A 22,624-nucleotide genomic window follows, 5' to 3' on the forward strand; every position below is an offset into this window, starting at 1 on the left:
TTTCCATTGAGGCTATATGTTCCCGAGAGGGGGGGGGTCTGTAATGTTAATTCCCATTGAGGCTACGGTATCCCCATTCACTACTGACACAGTTTTTACCATTGACATAGTTTTAAAAAGATTGATAAATGTATGGATATACCACTTTACTCTGTGCGCGACATGTCAATAATAAATGAAAGTTAAATATCTGACATGATAAGAGGTTCTTCCGATAAAAAATTACAGACGTCTTCAAGTTAAAAGTCGGATAGCTGTAAAACGTTTTTGTGTCATTAGAAACTCGAACTCACGGTTGTAACCAGCACAACTCTAAGTGTGCATTGTTCATGACTCAACAAAGATAGCATTCTCTACCATCACCAAGCTACATTCACTCTCATTGTATAGCATTCTCTACCATCACCAAACTACACTCACTCCCATTGTATAGCATTCTCTACCATCACCAAACTACACTCATTCCCACTGTATAGCATTCTCGACCATCACCAAACTACACTCACTCCCATTATATAGCATTCTCTGCCATCACCAAACTACATTCACTCCCATTGTATAGCATTCTCTACCATCACCAAACTACACTCACTCCCATTGTAGTGCCCTCTGCACACGTGACTAAATGTACATCTCGACTGGGGTATTCAACTGTTTCACGGAAATGATATTATCTATTAATTTGTGATATAGAATATTACGAAAGGTTGACTCGGTAGTTCGACATTTCTAAGTGGTTTTCTTCCGTATAAAGAAGGCGACTTATGTGCTATTATACCGACGTGTTTCAGTACCCTAAACTTGATAACTTGTATTCTTTTGAGCATGGCGTACCAAATTGTTGAGAAGAAACGGTTGTTTCAAGAGTCGTCTCAAAACATGTATAAACAGAAAGATTATCAATAATAATTAAAAGTCACTGCCCAAAATAAAGATATAAAGATAAATCGTTACTTAACAGCAGACCTTGACGTGTTTTAGTGCAAACCAAGAGAATAATAATATAGTGGATTGTGTTTAGACGCATCCTTCATTTTGAAAGCCGATGTAGTATAGATCATCGAAGATATAAAGATTGGACTAATAGAATGTTGTAGTATCAGTGATATGTAGCCATTGAATTCACAAAGACCTGCGGAAATGGCGAACGCAAAAGGTTCAAAGATTAAAATTTTGACTGTAATCTTTGTAATGTTTTTATATTATATTGGTTTATCACTCACATATCAAACTTAAACTTTGAAATATATCAACTCGCCAAACCAAGTATTATCACATTTCAAACGCTTTTCAGAATTTTTAAATCTTGAAGGAGAAAAAAAACAACAGAAGAAAATGGAGTGCTTTTGTTGAATGAAATTTGTTTTGAAAAGAGTGTGCATTACCATCTTTTTGAGCTTTCCTAGTTTTAATAGTGTATTTCCTTTGTTTCAATAAAATTTTGGTTATTTTATAAGGTAAAACGAAAAGACTCCTAAAAAATATATTTCCTGGTTGGGGCTGATTTAAATTCTTTATTTATGTATATATATTTGTGAAATTTTCAACGTAGCATGTCTCTTTCAAGGCTATCTCGTTTAAGGGTGAGTATTTAGTTGTACTGCAATATTCACTGTCCAGATGTCACACACAAATTACACCTTTTCATCTTATCGACAATAACAAATTGCTACCATTATATGTCTCAGAGAGAGAGAGAGACAGACAGACAGACATAGAAAGGGGGGTACGAAGCATAGGTGAGTCATTAGCATGCCACTCCACTCCTCACGACGTTTGGGAATACACACATAACTTATTATCGCACGTTTTCCCTCGAGTTTCTATTGGTCTTTTTAGCAATTACACCAGCGGAAAAATACTCCCAAATATATGAAACCCCAATGTTGTGGGGAATTTTATTTGAGTTACGCTGCTCACGCGACCTTGTGTATTGTGTCTGTTCTTGTTTTTTCAAGATAAGGTAGGTCATATGTACAAAGTTAGTAAACATACAGCCAAAAACACTGAATGAACATACTAAACCCTTAAAAAGCAGAATGACCTCTGTTTGTTAATTCAAGACATCATTAAACAAATTATTAAATTTCTAAGAAACTAAAACAAAAACTGGAATTATAAAACAGCTCAAGGCGTAAATATGAGGCTTTCAAGCCTTTTGTATTATTATGGAATAATAAGTGCACAATCAAAAAAAAAACTTTCGTTTTACAGATAGATTACTAATTTTCTAAGAAAGGAGATTTTTCTTTGCCACTGTTTCATCGCCTCGATCCCTTACATCGTTTGTCTGAAAGATTAAAGGAAACCAAGTCATACTTAGAGAAGAATACAATAGCCATTTGAACACAACAAATATAAAGGACAAATTAAAAAGGAAGATCAAAAGATTTTGTAAATCTGCCAGATGGTATTCCAGACAGTCTAAAATACAGGCTGCTAAAATACAATTGGAAATACGGTACTAGGAAAAGATGTAGCGGACAAAATGTTAAGTGGACATAATGGTATAGGACAAGTTAGTATAGATAAAATGGTGCGGACAAAATGGTACGGACAAAATGGTATGGGACAAAATAGTGCTAGGATTAAATAGTACAGACAAAATGGAACGACTACAATTTTATTAATACGAAATGTAAAAAATCAACAGACAAGTTTTTACTAAATAACATTAATAGGTTGTTATTGTGGATTGACCCTGGATGATTTATAATAATTACCTATACAATCAACAACAAAAAAATTAAATTTTAAAATGAAAAAAGCAATTAAAGAAATATAAAGCGCAAACTATAAAGCTACCTACCTAAAGACAAGTACAAAACATCTGACTATTATAAAATATTTTAGAAATAGATCAAACGTTTTTTTTAACCTAGTCGCAGTCAGTTAACATTTATAGTGAGCACTCTAGCAATATCTCCCAAATATACAACCGGATCTCGGTTATTGTAATCGACCATTGTGGTGTGAATTGATTGGTTGATGCGAACATATGTTTTCTTCTTCTTGATTTTAACCACTCGGGCTGACTCGATATGTGCCATCGGCAAAGCAATATTGGCATCTCGAAAGGAAATCCTGATCATTGTCGGCTGCAAAAATGATCATGTTATCTCGGATGGCACGGATGAATGGTCCGTTGCTCTGTGTCTGAGAATAAACCGTCATGTCTTGTTGATGGTTCGGTCCAGCCATTTGACGATGCCTTCGTACATCTCGTGATAAGGTTGCTCGTTTTGGAAACTTTTGCACGGCAGACCGTCACTAAATATACGCAGTATACACAGGTCTCGTAAGTCTTACCAGGCTTTCTAGGATGTCACTTTTCCGCTGATCGCAAATGTCAAAATTGCTGCAATATATTGTCAGCGCGTTTTTGATAGGCGCGCAAACGACGGGACACCAAATATTAAGTGTAGTTAGAAGAACTAAACAAATTTTATATAAAAAATGACTTTTTGAAAGCCTTTTTAAAGGCAAGGAAGAGCATGGAAGCGAGACACAACACTAGATCAAGTTATTCCTAGGCTTCATGGTAAATACATTATTTCAATGCCAGAAAGCCTTTTTGATGAAGGTCATCATAAAGTTCTTTTTAGTTGTCTGATTTAAAATGAGACCAACACAAACTCTATCTCAGATGATATGAATAACCATTGTCCATTAGTTTATGTCTGGGTTGAATGCACATGTATATTGACATAAATCGCTTTTTTAATTATTGCGAATTTTTTCAGTCATTAGAATTGCATTGAATTACTCGTTGGTATCGTTGCATTTTGTAGATGCGGCATAAGTTATTTGCAGTTTCACTTGAGTTTTTAAAAATATAAAATACAATTAACATTTCCGAAGTTACACTAATTTAATAAAAAAAATCATTTGTATTGGTATCTTTTTCAGTTAGTTTATGGATGCGTGAATATTTTAATATGTGTATAAAAATTAAATTATATTATGATTTTAGCTAATTATTATTTTAATTAGCAAGCAAAATTCTAATATTTGTACCATTGTATCCCGTTTTGTCCCGTACCATTTTGTCTGCAACATATTATCCATACCATTTTGTCTATACCATTTAATCCTTGTACCATTTTGTCCCATACCATTATCTCCACTTAACATTTTATCCATACCAATTTGTCCAATACCATTATCTCCACTTAACATTTGTCCATACCAATTTGTCCGTACCATTTTGTCCGCTACCATTTTGTCCGGACACCGGAAATACTAACTATTTAATATACTTGGCATTATTTTGTTCTCGCAACATATGTAACTGGACAACTAATAAATGTTAAATTTGTAAACGAAACACTCGATACGATTGTTGAACGAGACAAGTCGCATTAATTTAACTGCATGTAATACTGTCAAGGTAAGTAGACTGTGTAAACCTTTCGTTGTGTGCAAGTAATTGGATATAAATCTGTCATGGTAGGTACTTGACGTAAACTTTTCGTTGTTTGCAAGGAACTGAATGTAAATCTGTCATGGTAGGTACATGACGTAAACTTTTCGTTGTGCGCAAGAAATTGGATGTAGATCTGTCATGGTAGGTAAATAACATAAACTTTTCGTTGTGTGCACGTAATTGGAGGTAAATCTGTCATGGTAGGTAAATGACATAAACTTTTCGTTGTGTGCACGTAATTGGAGGTAAATCTGTCATGGTCGGTACATGACATAAACCTTTCGTTGTGTGCAAGTAACTGGATGTAACACTGTCATGGTATTTACATGACGTAAACTCTTCAGTGCCTGCAAGCCCAATTTACTTTTGATATTATAACTTGCAAATATATTGCCAATAGTGTCATACAACAGATTGTTGACTCTCATTCCTTTGTTTATATATAGTGTATTTAGCCGATTTACAGAAGCTAGACAATATATGAGATATGCTATTGATTATAATACTCGCTTAGATTTCTCGATCGATTGACCGTTCCCTGATGACAGGGTACAGATAGATCATACAGTTAATACATACTTTATAATATTTATCCGAACGGAAGGTTATACATCCCCGTGCTGTGATACAAAAGTGTGCAACTAGTTTGAGCGAAAACAGAGTGGGATCGGGGGAGGGTCTTAGGAAGGATGTTCGTCTGAATATAGGACAGGGACAAAGATATAGAACAAATGGAAGGTCAATACTCAAATTAAGAAATGCACCTATTTGAATTCTAACTGTTCGATAATGATCCAACCATGAGATGAACCTATCAAATAGTATTAAACATTTCGACAAACATAAAGGAAAAAACACTTCACTGACACATGACATTTGTTGCACTGGCGAAAACAATCATAAGCGTTAGACCCCATTATATATATATATATATATATATATATATATATATATATATATATATATATATATATATATATATATATATATATATATCTGTCTTTTATACCACCTCTGTTGTTGTAGGGTTTAGCACCATTTTTCAGCAAATGATAGGCTATACATGACGGCCAGTATTATACCACCTCTGTAGGTCATGGTCAATACATGATTATTAATATTACCCAATCGGAGCCGAAAAATTTAAATAACCAACTTCTATGCTGAGAAATCGAAATAACCAACTTCGATACTGAAAAATTGAAATAACTAACTTCTATACTGAGAAATAGACATAACCAACTTCTATGCTGAGAAATTGAAATAACCAACTTCGATACTGAGAAATTGAATTAACCAACTTGTATACTGAGAAACTGAAATAACCAACTTCTATGCTGAGAAATTGAAATAACCAAGTTCTATACTGAGAAACTGAAATAACCAACTTCGATACTGAGAAAGTGAAATAACCAAGTTCTATACTGAGAAATTGAAATAACCAACTTTTATACTGAGAAATTGAAATAACCAGCTTCTATACTGAGAAACTGAAATAACCAACTTCTATGCTGAGAAATTGAAATAACCAAGTTCTATACTGAGAAATTGAAATAACCAACTTCTATGCTGAGAAATTGAAATAACAAACTTCTATGCTGAGAAATTGAAATAACCAACTTAAACGCTGAACTCTTTATCACTATTATAATTTGTCGTGAATGAATAAAAAAAAATGACTAATATGGTAGAACTTATAATATCAGCAGTCACGGTCACTACTAAATCCGCTTATATATTTGTGTAAACCACTGAAAACAATCCCAGGAGACAACTCCAAATCATGGGCCACGGGAGAGAATAATGCAAAACTGCTAGCTCTTATCTTCCAGCCTCATTTACTGAAACACCAGGAACATATGGCTGTAAGTAGGGTATATTTTGTTACTGACATGGATCGTAATATAAAATTATCCGAATACTGTAATATAGATTTCATCAGAATTCATGGTGTCGAAGGACCAAGTTATTACAACAAGACAAGAGCAAATATTATAAAACAACTATGTTTGGGTAGTTAAATTGCTAGATAGACTCTTTGATATAAAAAAAATTATTTTACCGATTTATTTGAATACTGACTGACTGATTAACTTGTTTGGTTAGCTGTTGCTCAGTTTGCCGGTCATTTTATGTTACCACGTTTCTCTCTTTCTTCAAACAGATATGTTAATTCTTAGTAAATTATATCTACACACAAGCAAGATTTGTAACGACCAATTCAATGACAACGGACATCAAATAATCGAATCGTTAAATCAAGAATCATTCTCTTGACTAATACTAATTGAAACAAATAGTAAAATAGTGCAAATGTCGATTGAATAATATATTAGTTTAATATACAGCAGTAGTTCTAAGGAATAAGAAAGTGAAATGCACAAATAAATATTATTAATCTAATAATTTGATAATTAATAGGTGTGACTATGTCCACTTGAAACCATGAAAACACGAGAACCAATGAATGAATGAATGAATGAATGAATGAATGAATGAATGAATGAATGAATGAATGAATGAATGAATGAACGAATGAATGAATGAATGAATGAATCAATCAATCAATGATAATTACGGAAATAATGAGTCCATCCCTCTCTTTCAATGGGAGTTTTTTAAAGTACAACTATGACAACCCCACAAAACCCCAAAAACAAAGCTAGCGTGACTCAGCGAAATGAAACAGATATGAATCTGAGTGAAGTATATACATATATACATACTTGAGATGAACATAATGTTCCTGTTTAAGTGTTTTCAGTTATGTTTATCTATCCATCTATATATAATCTCTCTCTCCCTCTCTCTCGCTATACATATATATATATATATATATATATATATATATATATATATATATATATATATATATATATTGCTAGCTAGCTAGCTTTATGGGCGGATAATAATGTAACGTATTAGTTAAATTTCATTTATCTAATATTTCGACTGAGCAGTTTCTTTTTTAAAAAGGGACAACTAACGACGTTAAATTATTTATTAATTTATTGTATTCATTTCTTTCTTTTTTATTTATTTATTTGTCCATTTATTGGTAGACATATTTATAGGTTTGGTTTCCTAATAATTGTAAAAGATGACATTGTGAATTGTTAGCAATGTGACGTTATACAAAAGGTCAGGTATAAATTATATGACAAAAGAGAGTTGCTTGCTGGCATAAAGTGCGAAATAACACATATTGTTGTAATTTCTACCTCTTAAAACCCGTACTTTCTGTACGTGTGTGTGTGTATCTCTCAAGATGGTGTGATACCGGCAAAATCGATACCGTCGTTATAGCATCGTTCATCATCTACGGTTCAACAATTCTGGACTACATACTATATACTGTAAAAATTTATATTTTAAATCTAACCTGTTCAACGAAGGTTGCATTTTATTTTCTGTGCAAAAGCCGCCGCATCCTGTGAATTTCAAGCAGCGCTGCACTGGATAGATGAATAGGGACATTACTGAAAATAATGTCACAATCGTTTGCCTTATCAATAGACAGACTTAGGACAAAGCAGAATAAAGTACAACTTTGAGACGTACATAAAAGGCTAGACTAACATGCAGAAATATTAAGAATTCCAATGGATCAATAATTTTTCAAGCTACCGATGGACCTAAAATTCTGGATAAGGTTTCTGTATAATATTTTTCATCACTTTTCAGGCTGGGTATATGTATTTTCATTCTTGGCATATTTATTTTCATGATGGGGATATGTTTTTTCGTGCTGAGCATAGGTATTTTGGTTCGGGCTTCATGCTCTATTTAAAAATGTCCCTCGCTGCAGTTGGAAGAGGAGAAAGACGGTCTGGAAGAAAATGTGCTTGAACACCGTCTTTATTCAACTTACAATAGGAATACAGAATAAATCAAATAAATACAAATGTATCCGATAGAAATATAAACAGCATAAGTTAAAAGGGGTTTAGATAGAACTTATGGGTATTCTATACTATGGCGATCTTTTCTTTGATAAATTCACTGTGCGTGTGTGTGTCTGTGTGTGTGTGGTTTGGACTATTAACGTAGCTTTAACAATTTTTCAGTCACATCGCTACAATGTCTGCAGTGTGGCAGTTTATAATGATGTCTAGCACTTGGTCATCATGTCGCAGACATGTAGCATGATGTCACATCCAATCACATTATCCTGATACCAAGCCGACCAGTGATAACACTAACCTCTTAATGCTGAGCGCCTAGCTAGGCAGGTATTAGTACAATTTTTTAAAGTCTTTGGTATGACTCAGCCGGGGATCGAACCCACGACCTCTCGCATCCGACCCAAACTCAGTAACGAATAGACCATCGGAGCGGTTATTCTGTGCTACTGTTTCATAGTAATATCATACAGGTGTTACACCTTGTAAACTGATTAGAACAGCAAATATAATATGCTACTTGTCAATACACCAGTACATCCTAGTTAACGAATGTATCATTAAATACATCCTAAATAGTATGGTATATATCAAATCATTCTCCAAATGCAGAGATAATTGCAAAGGGAGAATTAGAATAATAATACGCAAAAGAACATATACATGAAAAATATATTGTGTGACTATTGCCCTGCAACAATCTACACAGGTAAAATAGATATGACATTTACGACATAGTCACCCTACGACAAATGACTTTATCCTCACAACTCTGTGTACCTTTATAATATCTTTCTTGTGTGAGACCTATTTCAAAAATGTCTCAAATAAACACAGTCTTTGCCTCTTCCATTTACAAGCCATAACCGCCATCTTCTTGTTAAGTTTGTTAATATCTAGTAACTCATGACGAAAGATAGTTGAGGCCTATATTTGGGTATGTGATAGTGACGTCAATACACGTAACGATCTAAATTTAGATAATGTCTGTTATAAAATGTACAGGTAAGATAGCTTCAATTATGTTCACTCAGTACGTTATAAAAGAGTGTTCGACACGTGCGCTTTGTCAGCTAAAAATTCGGATATATACGAACTCGGCAGGGTGTCTATGAAAAACAGATTCAAAAGACAATACAAAGAGTTTGTTGAATTTTATCAATTTATTAATTTGGTTTCTGACTTTATCATAATCAATCCAAATCAGTCGCAATAAATGCATCGGATAGCAGAGCGTTTGAAGAAAAGAGCACATATATAGATTAAACACTCGGCACGCACCATACATATACCATGATAATCCTAATATTGTTGGAAATGTATTGTTTTCAGTACCTTTGGGAAGCAATTGACCCAAGGACCCCCGCTGCGGACAAAATATGTCTTTTCTACTCCCTTTCTGCCTTTTATTTCACTGAGTCAAATAAGTATTTGAAGATAAGATTACTTCTAATAGTCATGGTTCAGTTCCAAATAATATATATATTTCAGACCCAAATTATATATATATATATATATATATATATATATATATATATATATATATATATATATATATATATACCAAAATAACTTTAAAAAATGAGATAATTGAATAATGCAAATAGACATGATACGAATCGTATAGCACTTTACCATTTGCACGGTGTGTCCATAATGAAAAAAGCAACATATTTGACATGATAAAAGGCTTATTCTTATACATTCTTAAATACGTCTTAAAGTTAAAAGTCGCATGCCTGTACAAGATTTGTGTATCATTAAAAACTGACATTTAAGGTTGTAACCAGCACAACACTCAGTGAGCATTATTCATGCCTCATCTAAGATAGCATTCTCAACCATCACCAAACGACACTCACTCCCATTGTATAGCATTCTCTACCATCACCAAACTACACTCACTCCCATTGTATAGCATTCTCTACCATCACCAAACTACACTCACTCCCATTGTATAGCATTCCATACCATCACCAAACTACACTCACTCCCATTGTATAGCATTCTCTACCATCACCAAACTACACTCACTCCCATTGTATAGCATTCTCTACCATCACCAAACTACACTCTCATTGTGGCGCCCTCGGCACTGGAGTATACAATTTGTTAAAGGAAAACATATTATCTATTAACTTGTGATATAGAATAATACCAAAGGTTGGCTCGGTGGTTCAAAATTTCGAAGTGGTGTTCATTGTTTTCATTGGTTTGCATTTCTACCGTGTCATAAATTACGATTAGCTTAATCTTTTGGTGCAAAAACTTGTACTGTGTATTGCCACAATACCACATCCTGATTGAAGGGAAAGATTGGTGTAACCTCTGCCTCTAATAAATGGTGTGCTTCTTTGACCAATATCTTGCCCAGAGGAAAATTTCCGACTCCGTGTTCCCGAGCCCCTTCAATATCTAGTTCAACGATGTCTCTATGTGTTAAATGTTGAGAATGCCATTTAAAATTAAGTAGATATCTATATGGTGTAGTCTGAACTGAACTGCTTCCTGGGAAACATATTCCTAATCCTAATTATATTCACTGCTAGTCATTGGTAACTACCACACAGATGTTATAAGCTGTAAGTTGGCATTGGATTCAAGACCTGTCAATGTCAACTGCTTATCCTTTCTTTTGGGGGGAGGGGGCACCAGACAGATGTCCCACCACCACCACCTAGCCAAAGAGTAAATGTTTATATGTGTTACTGATTTCCCCCGATATGTTGCAATGTGTTTTTATAAAAAGAATTTCGCTCAGAATTTAATGAATTTTTGACGGGGTATTTTAACTTCCTAGTGTATTCTGTAGGTTTGTTCTTCCGAGTAGGTTTCTATCACCTAACTTGGAGTCCCGCTCCTATTTTTATTTTGTGACCTTGGCTAGAGGTCCCTATATCCCGTGTCTGCTATAGGTGTTTATGCTATATGTTTGTTTGTGCTATACATGTTTTCATGTGAAGATAGCCTTATGTCGCATCATACCCAGTTGTCTTATGATCCTCATAATCGGATCTTATAAAATTATTCAAAAATTAATTTAATACATTTTGGAATTTAGGCGAAGTGGCGGTGTGTTACATTTTATTCAAAATAAATACTGTTAGCGTTTTGATGTGTGCTATATATGTGTCGTCCTTCGCAGGTTTTTGTATAAATTTAGCCGTGTTCGAGAGAGGTCCATATTTTCCTTAATCTTTTATACTTCACTCTCTCGAATAGGTTACTTCTATTTATTTCTTTATTTCCAAAGTCAAAAGTTTTCCAGGATATGATTTTATAACAGTGTCCGTATACAAAATAAAAGGGGGGGGGGGGGCGTAGAGGGGGGTAGGGGCAGCCGGTGCGAGTGCAAGTCCTTTTAAGGTAACTATCCGATGGATAGTTTTCATTGCACTCGCCCCTCCGCCTTAAGTCCCAATAACTATCACCTGACCGCAGGCCCTCATTGTTTTTATAATGTAATTACTAATTTCATACAATGTCTTTTTTGTGAATTTACCATCTAGATATAGAATATTCTGTTTCCCATATGCATTAGTTTTCTGAATTTCATTTATTATTTTTATACGGTCTTCAAGTGTTTTTTTACATTGTAGTATAACATGATTTTTAGAAAAAAGGTCCTATTTTGCACAGTGGACATTTCGGCGGTACTCTGACCATACGCTGTCTCACTGCAGCCTCTCCTGTCAATCATACATTATGCATGTATTTGAAGCAGAGGCTTTGAATTTTCAAAGATCCTAATTTTGTCCAATTGCCCCATGCCCTATCCCAATTATCATATATATTTTCTTTTTCTATTGTGCTCTTTATATTTTTTGTAATTTCTTCTCTAATCCAGTTATATGTTAGATTTTCTTCTTTTTCCCATAGTTCCTTTTTGTCTCTATATTTTAAAATGATCTCTTTAATATTTCTATATTTCCTTGAGACTTCTAACTGTTTAATTACTTTATTATTTTTACATATATCAACTGCTTATCGTCGCAGGTAAGTTGACCTACAACATAATGCATCACACAATCACACATATATGTTTCGACACAAGAGGACAACTCATAACCAACAACGTATCCAATCGCATCTCGCGTGTAATAATGCATCGTACAGACCCGTTTTAGTCCACACGGCGAGATTCACCAACTCAGACTACAAAGGTTTACAATCGGACACGGATGTCTCACGAACTGCCATCTGCCACGATGTACAAAAAGCAAACTGGTTTCATTGAATAGGGTGTGTAGAAGGTGATATTGGGGGTACCAAAACAGAATGCTAAAACTTAAATTCAGAACCATTCGTTACATACCATACATGCTATCACACAAGCAAGTACACGCCAAAGCACTTTAAACTGTTTTACTAATTCGAGATCTCGATTGACTAAAACATAGCTATGAGTGAGAGAATTCATCTCCCTATATTATTTTGAAGTGAATTAATCAGACGTAAAAACAAGATGGTGTGTTAATTGATCCAGTTTGAATATGTGGGATAACAGAAATACGATAAAGGTTTATTGTTTCCTAAATAATTATCAACTATTGATGTCTGGTAATTTATTTATTTATTAGGGGTATCTGCTGGGTTTCAAAGCCAACATCGTCGTGGAGGATGACCTTTCAGTTCTAAATAAAGCATTGATATACAATAAGGCAGTTGTACCAAAGTGTGTTAATTCACTTGGACAAGGACTGACCTGGTAAGAGAGATAAAGTGCAGAATATTAAGCACTATTTAACTGGTACAAAGCCCACGTCACCCCACCCCACCTCTCTCTCTCTCTCTCTCTCTCTCTCTCTCTCTCTCTTGCAGGAACATGTCGATAAAGCTGAAGGAAAAAAGTCTATTTTGATCATGAAAGGACTAAAATATGTTAAGGAGTACGGTATAAATCTTTAGAAAATATAAAGTCAGCTAAAGCTACTACGTGTTTACAGAGAGTTAATGTCTATTTAAAATGGCGTACAATTTATAAAAAAAGGAAATACATGTGCTAAAGTAAGTTATTAAACCTTACCTTTGCGTTGGTTGGGCCACGTGTCCAGAATGTAGGACGGCCGCATTCCAAAGAACTACCTAAATGGGGAACAGGAAATTGTAAACAGACCGATTGAATTATTTCTTCTACTTTATAAAGATACACGCAAACGTGCCCTAAAAGCACTTGGCATTACAATAGACACTTGTGAAGAAGTTTCCTCAGATATACGTGACTTGCAACATGACGTACACATAGAAGTCCGCAAATAGGGGCGGGGGAAGGCAATTACCCCCACCCCCAGAATTCAACTTTAACATAGTTTGGCTTACCTCGGTAACTCTTAATGGATTACCTCTATATGTTTACCCCCCCCCCCCCCCAATAATTTAGTGAGCGCCCCTGGCAGTACAGAAGAGACTCACAAAGTACGAGAGGGATCTTAGGCGGGAAGCAGAAGAAAAAAAGAATCCACAGAAAGGTCCAGCACCAAAACATAAAATAACTACAGATCACAAGTGCATCAAGTGTGGCAGAGACTGCCACTGTCGTAATGGACTATGTAAACACAATAGATACTGCAAAACAAATGTCAACATCCATCGGCGTTGGTTCATAGTCTCGTGAGACTGACGGATGCCTGATTCAATACATAATAAACCTAAATATTACATCTATATAATGTTATACATTCCCAGTAACATAGCACGTGTCCTTTAATAATCCATCAGGTACAGGAAAAAAATAAAAAGAAAACAGAGACAATGTAAACAAGAAGAAGAAGACGTAGAATAATAATAAGAAGAATACGTGCACATATACATGCTTACGGCTGCCATTACTTTACTTTTTCCATCATTTGACTACATGTTATCGCATTGATATCGTTGATCTTTCTTATATATAGAGAGTGGCGTGACTGTACGTAACCGGCTAAATTTAGATTCAAGCCAGGTATAAAAGCGCTGATAGCTTCGATATTGTCAGTCAATTGACATACAACATAGTACGAGGCTTATTACTTAGGCGGCCAAAATCAGTCGATCCATATGAACTGGGTTGTGGTTCTATACAGAATTATACACGTGTGAAAATTATAAGTATGGTTATGTTTGAAAAGTTGGCTAAATTTACATATTTGTATTTTAACTTTATAATTTTAAAGCTGAACGAGTTGTTAACGATGTTATCTGATAGCAGAGCGGAGAGCAATTGTCATATAAATCGTTAAAACGACGTATGTATGTATGTATGTATGTATATATGTAGAGAGAGAGAGAAAGACACACACACACACAGACAGAAAGAGTTAAATATATGTACATACAGCAAATAATCCATAATAACTGTTTCAGGTTCACTTGATTTCAGATGGACCCAATGCCGTTTCTGCAGGCATAAAGTCAATTGTTCTCTTTCTTTACACTGTCCTTGCAATCAGTGAATCCCTTTTTGTATCTTAAATTTTGTCTCAATATTATGGTTCGGTCACAAAAATGACAAATATATATCTTGGTTCGGGTCACAAATAAGACAAATATATATCTTTGTAAAACTAAAAACATTTAAATTACCAAAAACAATGGTACGACATGAAAAATGGACTCACGAATCAAAGTCAATACGATTTGTATACAATATAAGAGGCTAAATCAGCTGTGCGTGTGTTGTAAGACTCTTGGCACAGAGAAAGAAAACTGAGACAGCAAACAAGGATGAAAGCAAGAGAAAAATCGTACATGTTGAAGTTTAAAAAGGTAACAATATATTTCCCTGCTAGATGTTCTGATCAATTATTATTACTATTTTTACGTATTGGTTTCTCAGTTGAGCAATGGATTGGTTTATGTAATATTTATTTATTTGTTTCAGCCAGAACCATGTACGAACGATCTCATTCCGTTGTGAACTTGAATCTTTATATGGACAGTAAGAGAGACACCGGAGCACTACCAGCAAGTGCGCTGCCTTTAATATTGCACGAATTCTCCGTGTTTACGGGGTTCAGTACAATTGACCCAGGTGTCAGTGCCGCAGCAATGACGGCGATAGAAAACAACGACATGATGCCTATAATAAAGGAGGAATTGAAAAACATGATTCAGTTCAAGAGGACGACAGAGGGAAAGGAGGAGCTGACGGCAGGCTTTCCAGAGAAGCCGAAAGTTGAGGTATCTTAACTGTATGCAATGTTAAGAGACAGTTTACATTTGTCATGCACATATTCTGGTGTTGAAGTCTTTTAATGGAATTTTCTTACTTCTTTTATTTTGTTTTGAACCTAGCTATAAAATAAACGCCGTATCAGATATTTAATAACCGTTTCAGTTTTCCACACCAATTCATGGTTTAGTTATATAAACTATTTCAACATATCCTCTCTTGCAGAACGTTACACTATCTGATATAATATATTTTTATTAGTTGACAGATGAACATAAAGTAAAGGTGGAAAGGAGACGAGATCAGAACAGACTGGCTGCAAGAAGATTTAGGGAAAAGGAGAAGACACTAGAAGCAAAATTGCAAAAGGTAAGTTGTAGTTTTAAAGACAGAATATTGATGGGGAGGTTTATGAATGTATCAAGCTAAATATGTTTCGGACAAAGTGTAAACAAATACGAGGGACAAAACCTTAAACTGAGAACAGATTTTAATTTATTTAAGAGAAAATTTTCTACAGATTAGCGATTTACTGAAACACATCAACCTGGCTAAAATGGTGAAAATAAATTTGGTAATAAGCAGGAATTTCCTTAGAAAATTGTTTAAAATCAAGTTTGTGGCTTGCACAAGAGTTTTCCGATTCATCATGATATAATAACCTCAACTGGACAACGAGGATAATGATGCGGAAGGCTGATTCATAAGTAATAACGTCAATATCGTCAAATAACTTGAATCGAATAATTATGTTGTATGTAAGAGATAGATAGATAGATAGATAGATAGATAGATAGATATGGAGTGACTTTACATGACCATTTCATTTTTCATTTTACTTCAGACAACGCAGAAACTTGAGTCTGACAATACATCCTTGAGAACTTTGATACGAGAACTGAGGAGAGAACGTGACATTTGTAACCAAAAGCTAAATTCTTACATGACAACGGGGTTGCCAGGTTACTAAAGCAAGGAAGCACTGCCCAATTTTTCTTCTAATGATGTGGATCACGAATGTATGAAAAATAAATGGATGTGGATCGTGGAAGAATAAAAGTATGTATTTCGTAATGATGTGGATCACAGATTTATGAACACTATATGATGTACCTTGATCATGGAAACGGGGACACTAAATTGATTATTCTATAATTAGGATGATCACGGAAACATGGAAGATCAATTGATGTGTTTTATAATGATGTTGATCATGGAAGCATGAACAGTAAGATGATGTGCCTTAAAATGATAGCCTGGACAATAAATGTATTTTTATAATGATCTGGAACACAGATGTGTGGACAATACAATGTTATAATGATGAAGATCACGAAACAATCTTGTTTGAACCAGTCTATGGTGTAGTTGTCTTACTCAGCAGTATAGTTTGTGTTATTTCTGTGTTGGGACTACCTCTTTTTTAATCTATTTATTTATTTATTGACCGAATTATCGTGTATTTCTTACAATGATATGCAAAGAACATATCTGCTTCAGATATGAGTCTGCAACATTATTTATTTTTATCAAGCTTTGTACAAATACGTCTTACGCTGGTTTCTCGATAGTAATATCCGTGTAATTAAATTGAAAATTTCACAACGCCAGCTTTTCGGACAAAGCTGATGTCCGTTTGTATGTCTGTCGGTCGGTCATCCACTTAAAGTGTTTTGTTACTCCAGCTGGCAAATATCAAAGTCACGTGATACTTAACTATATTATTATTTGCTTTTTTACGAATATAGGTTCATATAGTCCCTATTGATACTTTAGTCTTTTGTGATTTGAAAATATAATTCACGACCTATAAAAATTGATGTGCTCATCAGTATTCAAGTGACAATCAATATGCATGTTGTCGAGTTTCTATATATAATTCAAAGTCCATGTAACATGAAGTAATGATCTGAATGTCTGTTTTGTATATTATTTCATACCAACGTGTAGAGTTTGATTGGGTTTGCGTTTTATGATGGGATACTTAGCCTTACATTTCCATTTTATTCACGCATTGTTTTATTGCTATCGTTTACAATGACGAATCTGGATCTATGAGACTACTATTTGGGAGACATTCTGCGTATTGATCTAACATTAATTTTGTTGTTTAAGTTTGTTACCTTTAATAAATGACGAGTTGTACTAAAGCATGGTTCTGTCGCCCATGCGCTGATGGAAGAGTGACATAATTATCATTTTAGTCTCATGCGCGTGCCCACTCGTGCATGCAATTTCACGATATATTATATTACTCTTGCAGATAATTCTAATTTAAAGTATTTTGATTTCTTGCTAAATGAAAGCCGTACTTGAAACAATATGGAAGTCTCTTGTTGATTATGGCACAACAAAATTCTTCCATTTTCTATATTGATAATGACTCGTTACAACTCTTGCATGAGATAAAATTTATGTCAAGCTGCGATGCGTTTTCCTCATGTATGTTTCTTTTGGTGGATCGTTAGCCACCGAAAAGACATACGGAAAATAATCATAATATACTTTTAAGAAACGTAATTTTTATGTAAAATGACGCTATGATTTTATGAGGTTTTTATGTTTTATTTTACTATTGTATCATCGAATTTTCGACAAGAATTGCATGGCAATAAAATGCACTAACCACTAGTATGACCACTACATTTTTCTTGTACATGGCATTTCAGGAAACGTTCCTTTAAAAGAGGTCTTTTGTTCTATGGAATCTGTATAATCTTGGTTTAAGACATCTGATGTTACATGACGATATTTATCTTACCTGTTCTTCTGTCGTTAAACCTACACCAAATATTGCAGCTAAGTGAAATTAAACTTTTATTCGTAACTTGCTACTTCCTACATTAATATCTGTAAACCATGAAATGGATAGAACTTTATAGATTTGTATATATATATATATATATATATATATATATATATATATATATATATATATATATATATATATATCTGTGTGTGTGTGTGTGTGTGTGTGTTTATGTGAGTGAGTGCGTGCGTGTGTGTGTAACCATAATACTTTCCTTTTATCTGCAGTCACGTATGGAACAATGTTAAAACCTACATACTTATGTTGCTTAAGGCGCTGGCCAACAAAAGAGATGCTTTCTTTTATGAATTTAAACTCCTAGTTGTCCCCAAACACCCACAGCTGCTATCTGCTATACTTGCTATGGAAACGTAACGATGTATATCTCTTATGATATGGTTTTCATCATAATCTTCTTCTCATCTCTTGCTATGAGAAGGGATTACTCATAAGTTAAGAAATGTCTTTGCCAATGGTTAGAGAGAGAGAGAGAGAGAGAGAGAGAGAGAGAGAGAAAAGAAGGAATTCAGGCTCTCTAACAAGGGTGCCATCAACAATCGTGAAGATATGACTACATCTTGGGGAATGTGGTACGGAATCGCTGTAAGGAAAAGACAGGGCTGTTCTGACTGGAGCAACGAATTCTTTATTTATATATATAGTGCTAAATTCTGAAGATACATTTATAAGACTTTATATTTAAAATACAAGAAATACATATAAACTTACACTTTCCCACCGTGCTTACCTACTTCATTGTATATATTGATCGGTAACTTTTAGAATGTAATATAGATAGTTAAATCTCGATTAACTTAATGATTTCCAACGAGTATAAAATTCAATAGTTGCGAATAATGCAACGATCATTTTGAAGAAATGTATCGTGCTAAATATAAAATAGGATACTACTTTGGAATAGGTTACTAAACATTACTCAATATTACTAAAGAATCTTTTATTTCCAAATTAAATCTAAACGTGAAGTTGGTAGCGAATTCATCTTTTCCAATAATACACACCACAAATACAATTAAATATTCCATTATATTATAATATAAAATATAAAGAACTCAAAAACATGTTGGAAAATATTAACTTTACCGTTAAAGTCTCAAATATTAAAAAGTATCCATTCTTTAAAGAGGTTTGCGAACGCAGACGATTCTTACCTGTATGGAAAAGACAGAGCTGTTCTGATTGGCGCAAAGAATTAATTCTTCGTAAGCCTGAATCGCCATTTATACAGTTATTTCGTTGGCTCAGTCTAAGTGAGAACATGCCCCTTTGAACTTTTCCATGGCGGTCGTGTGAACCATCTGCTCAACGCATCCAATATTAATATAATAATTTGTATGTTCTGCAGCTTCCCTCCAAATCTAAATTGATGACATTTAGATACGAGCGAAATGTATTTTGTGCTGACAATTGTTTATTTTTAGTTACGAGCAAAATTCATTTTGTGCTGATAATTGTTGACATTTAGCTACGAGCGAAATGTAAGTAGTGAAGGGGGATACTATACGTACAATGGGAATTAGCATTACAGACCCCCTTGGGAACATATACGTACAATGGAAATTTAACATGGCGAAAAATCGTGGGAACATATACGTACAAGGGGAATTTAACATGGGAATAAATCGTGGGAACATATACGTACAAGGGGAATTTAACATGGGAATAAATCGTGGGAACATATACGTACAAGGGGAATTTAACATGGGAATAAATCGTGGGTCACTTTACGTACAAGGGGAATTTAACATGGGAATAAATCGTGGGTCAGTATACGTACAAGGGGAATTTAACATGGGAATAAATCGTGGGTCACTTTACGTACAAGGGAAATTTAACATGGGGAATAGATCGTGGGACTGTCTAGGGACAATGGGAAATTTAACATTACGGAAACCCCTGGGGGATATAGCCTCAAGGGAATTTAACATATGGAAATTGAACATGGTGGATCTGTATAGCGTCAAGGGGAATTGAACATGGTGGGACTATCTAGGGACAATGATGGTAGAGGGTCAAACACAACAGAGACAGAAACATACATACACTAGTACAAGCGTGGGATTTATATATAAAGCATTACCAAGACCTGAAATTTTGCTGGGGTGTTCAAAAATTTGCATAATTGTAATGATGCTATAAATAGCTATAATCAAGGAAATGCTCAACGACAAAATGGATGTGACTAAAAGTAACGTTAAAATGACGAAATTGTCCCAGAATTTAAAGGAAAATAAACATATCCCCGAAAATTAAGTTACAATGGTTTAGACTAAAATGGATAAAATTAGTAACTACTTACAATATCAACTTCTGTGACGATCGTGGATAAATACCTATGTATCTATAATCAGCTGAAATTCCTATGAAATCCCACTATCTATTTATAGCTCCAACTTGTGGGTTTTTCCTTTGGAAAATCCCACTATCTTTTTATAGCCTCAGCTTGAGTGACGTTCCTGTTTATGAATTCTAGTATATCTGTATAGCTACAAAATGTGGAAATCCCCAAGTCGATATTTATAGTCTCAAAATTTCCAGCGTCAGTGACGTCACTGTACTGAACACTAGGGGATAAATGGCAACAGTGTTGCAAGTGGCTGACCTGAATACGCGCTACTGTAGGTAGGTAGGTAGAGTGCATCTGATAGGGATAAAGTGAGTTTTATAGGGACAAACAGAGACCAACACACACACACACACACACACGACATACGCGCGCAGACACACACACACACACACACACTCACACACACACACACAGAGGGAAGAGGAAAAAAACAAACCCCAAATATACTATCCACACTCGGGAGGAAGAAAAAAAACAACCAAATATACGATCTACACAACGTACGAGAACACACACACACACACACACACACACACAGAGGGAAGAGGAAAAAACAAACCCCAAATATACTATCAACACAGAAGGGAGATAATGCAAACCCCAAATAAACTATCCACACAAACGTACGCGAACGCATACAAACCCCAAATATACTATCAACACAGAGTGAAGAAGAAAAAGTTTTTTGAAAGCACCTAAGCCCTCACCTGCAATGACCAACTCTGCCAAACACCTACACCCCACCCCTCCCCACCCCCACTCCCAACACTACAAAACCCATTTAACCCGTTATTTTATGGCATCAGTGTGTGATTTAAGAAACATCAAGACACAAAATGATGGATGAATAGACTGACTATTGTTTACCGACTTGCATGCCTAAAGAGCGTGCGTGAAGGAAAACATCCTTCCATTTCAATTCTGACTAAAACATGATCCAGAGGGATAGAGAGAGGTGAAAGAGCACAATTTCATAAAGTGTGAGTAAAAAACAAAACACGCCATCCTTATTATACAATGTCAAGACCAAGAGACACTTACGTTTTCTTTCTGGTCTATTCTCTTTTAGAAGGTAGTATGAAATTTCACATCAGGGCCAACGCATCGGCTCACATTGTCAATTTTTCCATTTCCATGTCTTTACTGGCACAAGTTCTTCATCATCTTCAATTTCTTCTTCTTCTGAATCCCTCTTCTCTGTTTCGTCTTGTTTTTGTTTCTTCTCTTTTCTCGTAGGGCACTCTGAATTCCAGTGTCCTTTCTCCTGACAACGATATTAGGTATCTTGACTTTTGTCTCTCTTTCTTAGACGAAGCAGGTATTCTGGAGACAAATACCCATTTACCTTTGCAGATATAGCAAACTTCATTAGCACTTACACACTTTCGTATGACTCTCATCAAATCAACGATCAAAAGAGTAAGTTTTGTTGCCACTTTCGCCTGTGAATTATGCTTTCGTATGACTTTTAGCAAATATTTGACCAGCAGGTCGATCTATGCTGACTCTTCCATCTTTGATCGTTTGAGAGCGGAATGAATACTCTGACGTTAAGACACTCTCCTTATATACAGAGACCTGCTGCGCATGAAACCTAGTCAAATGTAATTTTGCAATAAGATGAAACGATTTCATTGAGGAAGTAAAAGGCAATGATGTACCGTATCGCCTCACACAAAACCTGAAGTGTTAGTTCAAATCCGTGTCAGCGATTTCGAAGACGACATAACTGGGCTTTAATCAATGCTCTCCATTGCTGCCACAAAACCACGAGTCCTGATTCATGCCAAAAGAAATTTCGTTCGGTCCATAAAAAATAGTATCACATCTGATAAACGCAAAAACGAACTTCCAGAAAACTGAGAACGACGGCTTACACCTACAACGTAAATGTATGAGTTCAAGTAGTGCGTAAAACTTAGTCAAATTAAATTTTTATAGTCAAGACGAAACGATCTCTTTTCGAAGA

At 34.9% G+C, this 22,624-nt stretch overlaps 2 protein-coding genes across 2 annotated transcripts in view; one reads left to right on the plus strand and one right to left on the minus strand.

Moving 5' to 3' along the window:
- LOC149781907 (uncharacterized) overlaps positions 1–14,224 on the minus strand; it is a 38,900-nt gene extending 24,676 nt beyond the window's left edge. The window contains exons 1-2 of the mRNA XM_089934799.1: positions 14,146–14,224; positions 13,355–13,413 (exon numbers count right to left, since the gene is read on the minus strand). Of these exons, the coding sequence (XP_089790925.1) occupies positions 13,355–13,413; positions 14,146–14,154 (68 nt within the window). The 5' untranslated portion in view covers positions 14,155–14,224. The remainder of the gene's footprint in view (positions 1–13,354; positions 13,414–14,145) is intronic.
- Positions 14,225–14,316: 92 nt separating this feature from the next.
- LOC149781908 (uncharacterized) lies at positions 14,317–18,281 on the plus strand. The gene is made up of 4 exons (XM_089934800.1): positions 14,317–14,415; positions 15,188–15,486; positions 15,740–15,847; positions 16,323–18,281. Exons 2-4 carry the CDS (start codon positions 15,196–15,198, stop codon positions 16,446–16,448), a joined length of 525 nt encoding a protein of 174 aa, XP_089790926.1. The 5' UTR covers positions 14,317–14,415; positions 15,188–15,195; the 3' UTR covers positions 16,449–18,281.
- The last annotated feature ends 4,343 nt before the right edge of the window (positions 18,282–22,624 follow it).

Source organism: Sinohyriopsis cumingii, chromosome 15, assembly GCF_028554795.1.
Source record: "Sinohyriopsis cumingii isolate HCF-2022 chromosome 15, ASM2855479v2, whole genome shotgun sequence".
NCBI lineage: Eukaryota > Metazoa > Mollusca > Bivalvia > Unionida > Unionidae > Sinohyriopsis > Sinohyriopsis cumingii.

Coding starts and splice junctions, on each gene's coding strand:
- LOC149781908 (XM_089934800.1), top strand. CDS start 15,196: ATGTACGAACGATCTCATTCCGTTGTGAACTTGAATCTTTATATGGAC. Junction 15,487..15,739: donor CAGAGAAGCCGAAAGTTGAG/GTATCTTAACTG, acceptor TATTTTTATTAG/TTGACAGATGAACATAAAGT. Junction 15,848..16,322: donor TAGAAGCAAAATTGCAAAAG/GTAAGTTGTAGT, acceptor ATTTTACTTCAG/ACAACGCAGAAACTTGAGTC.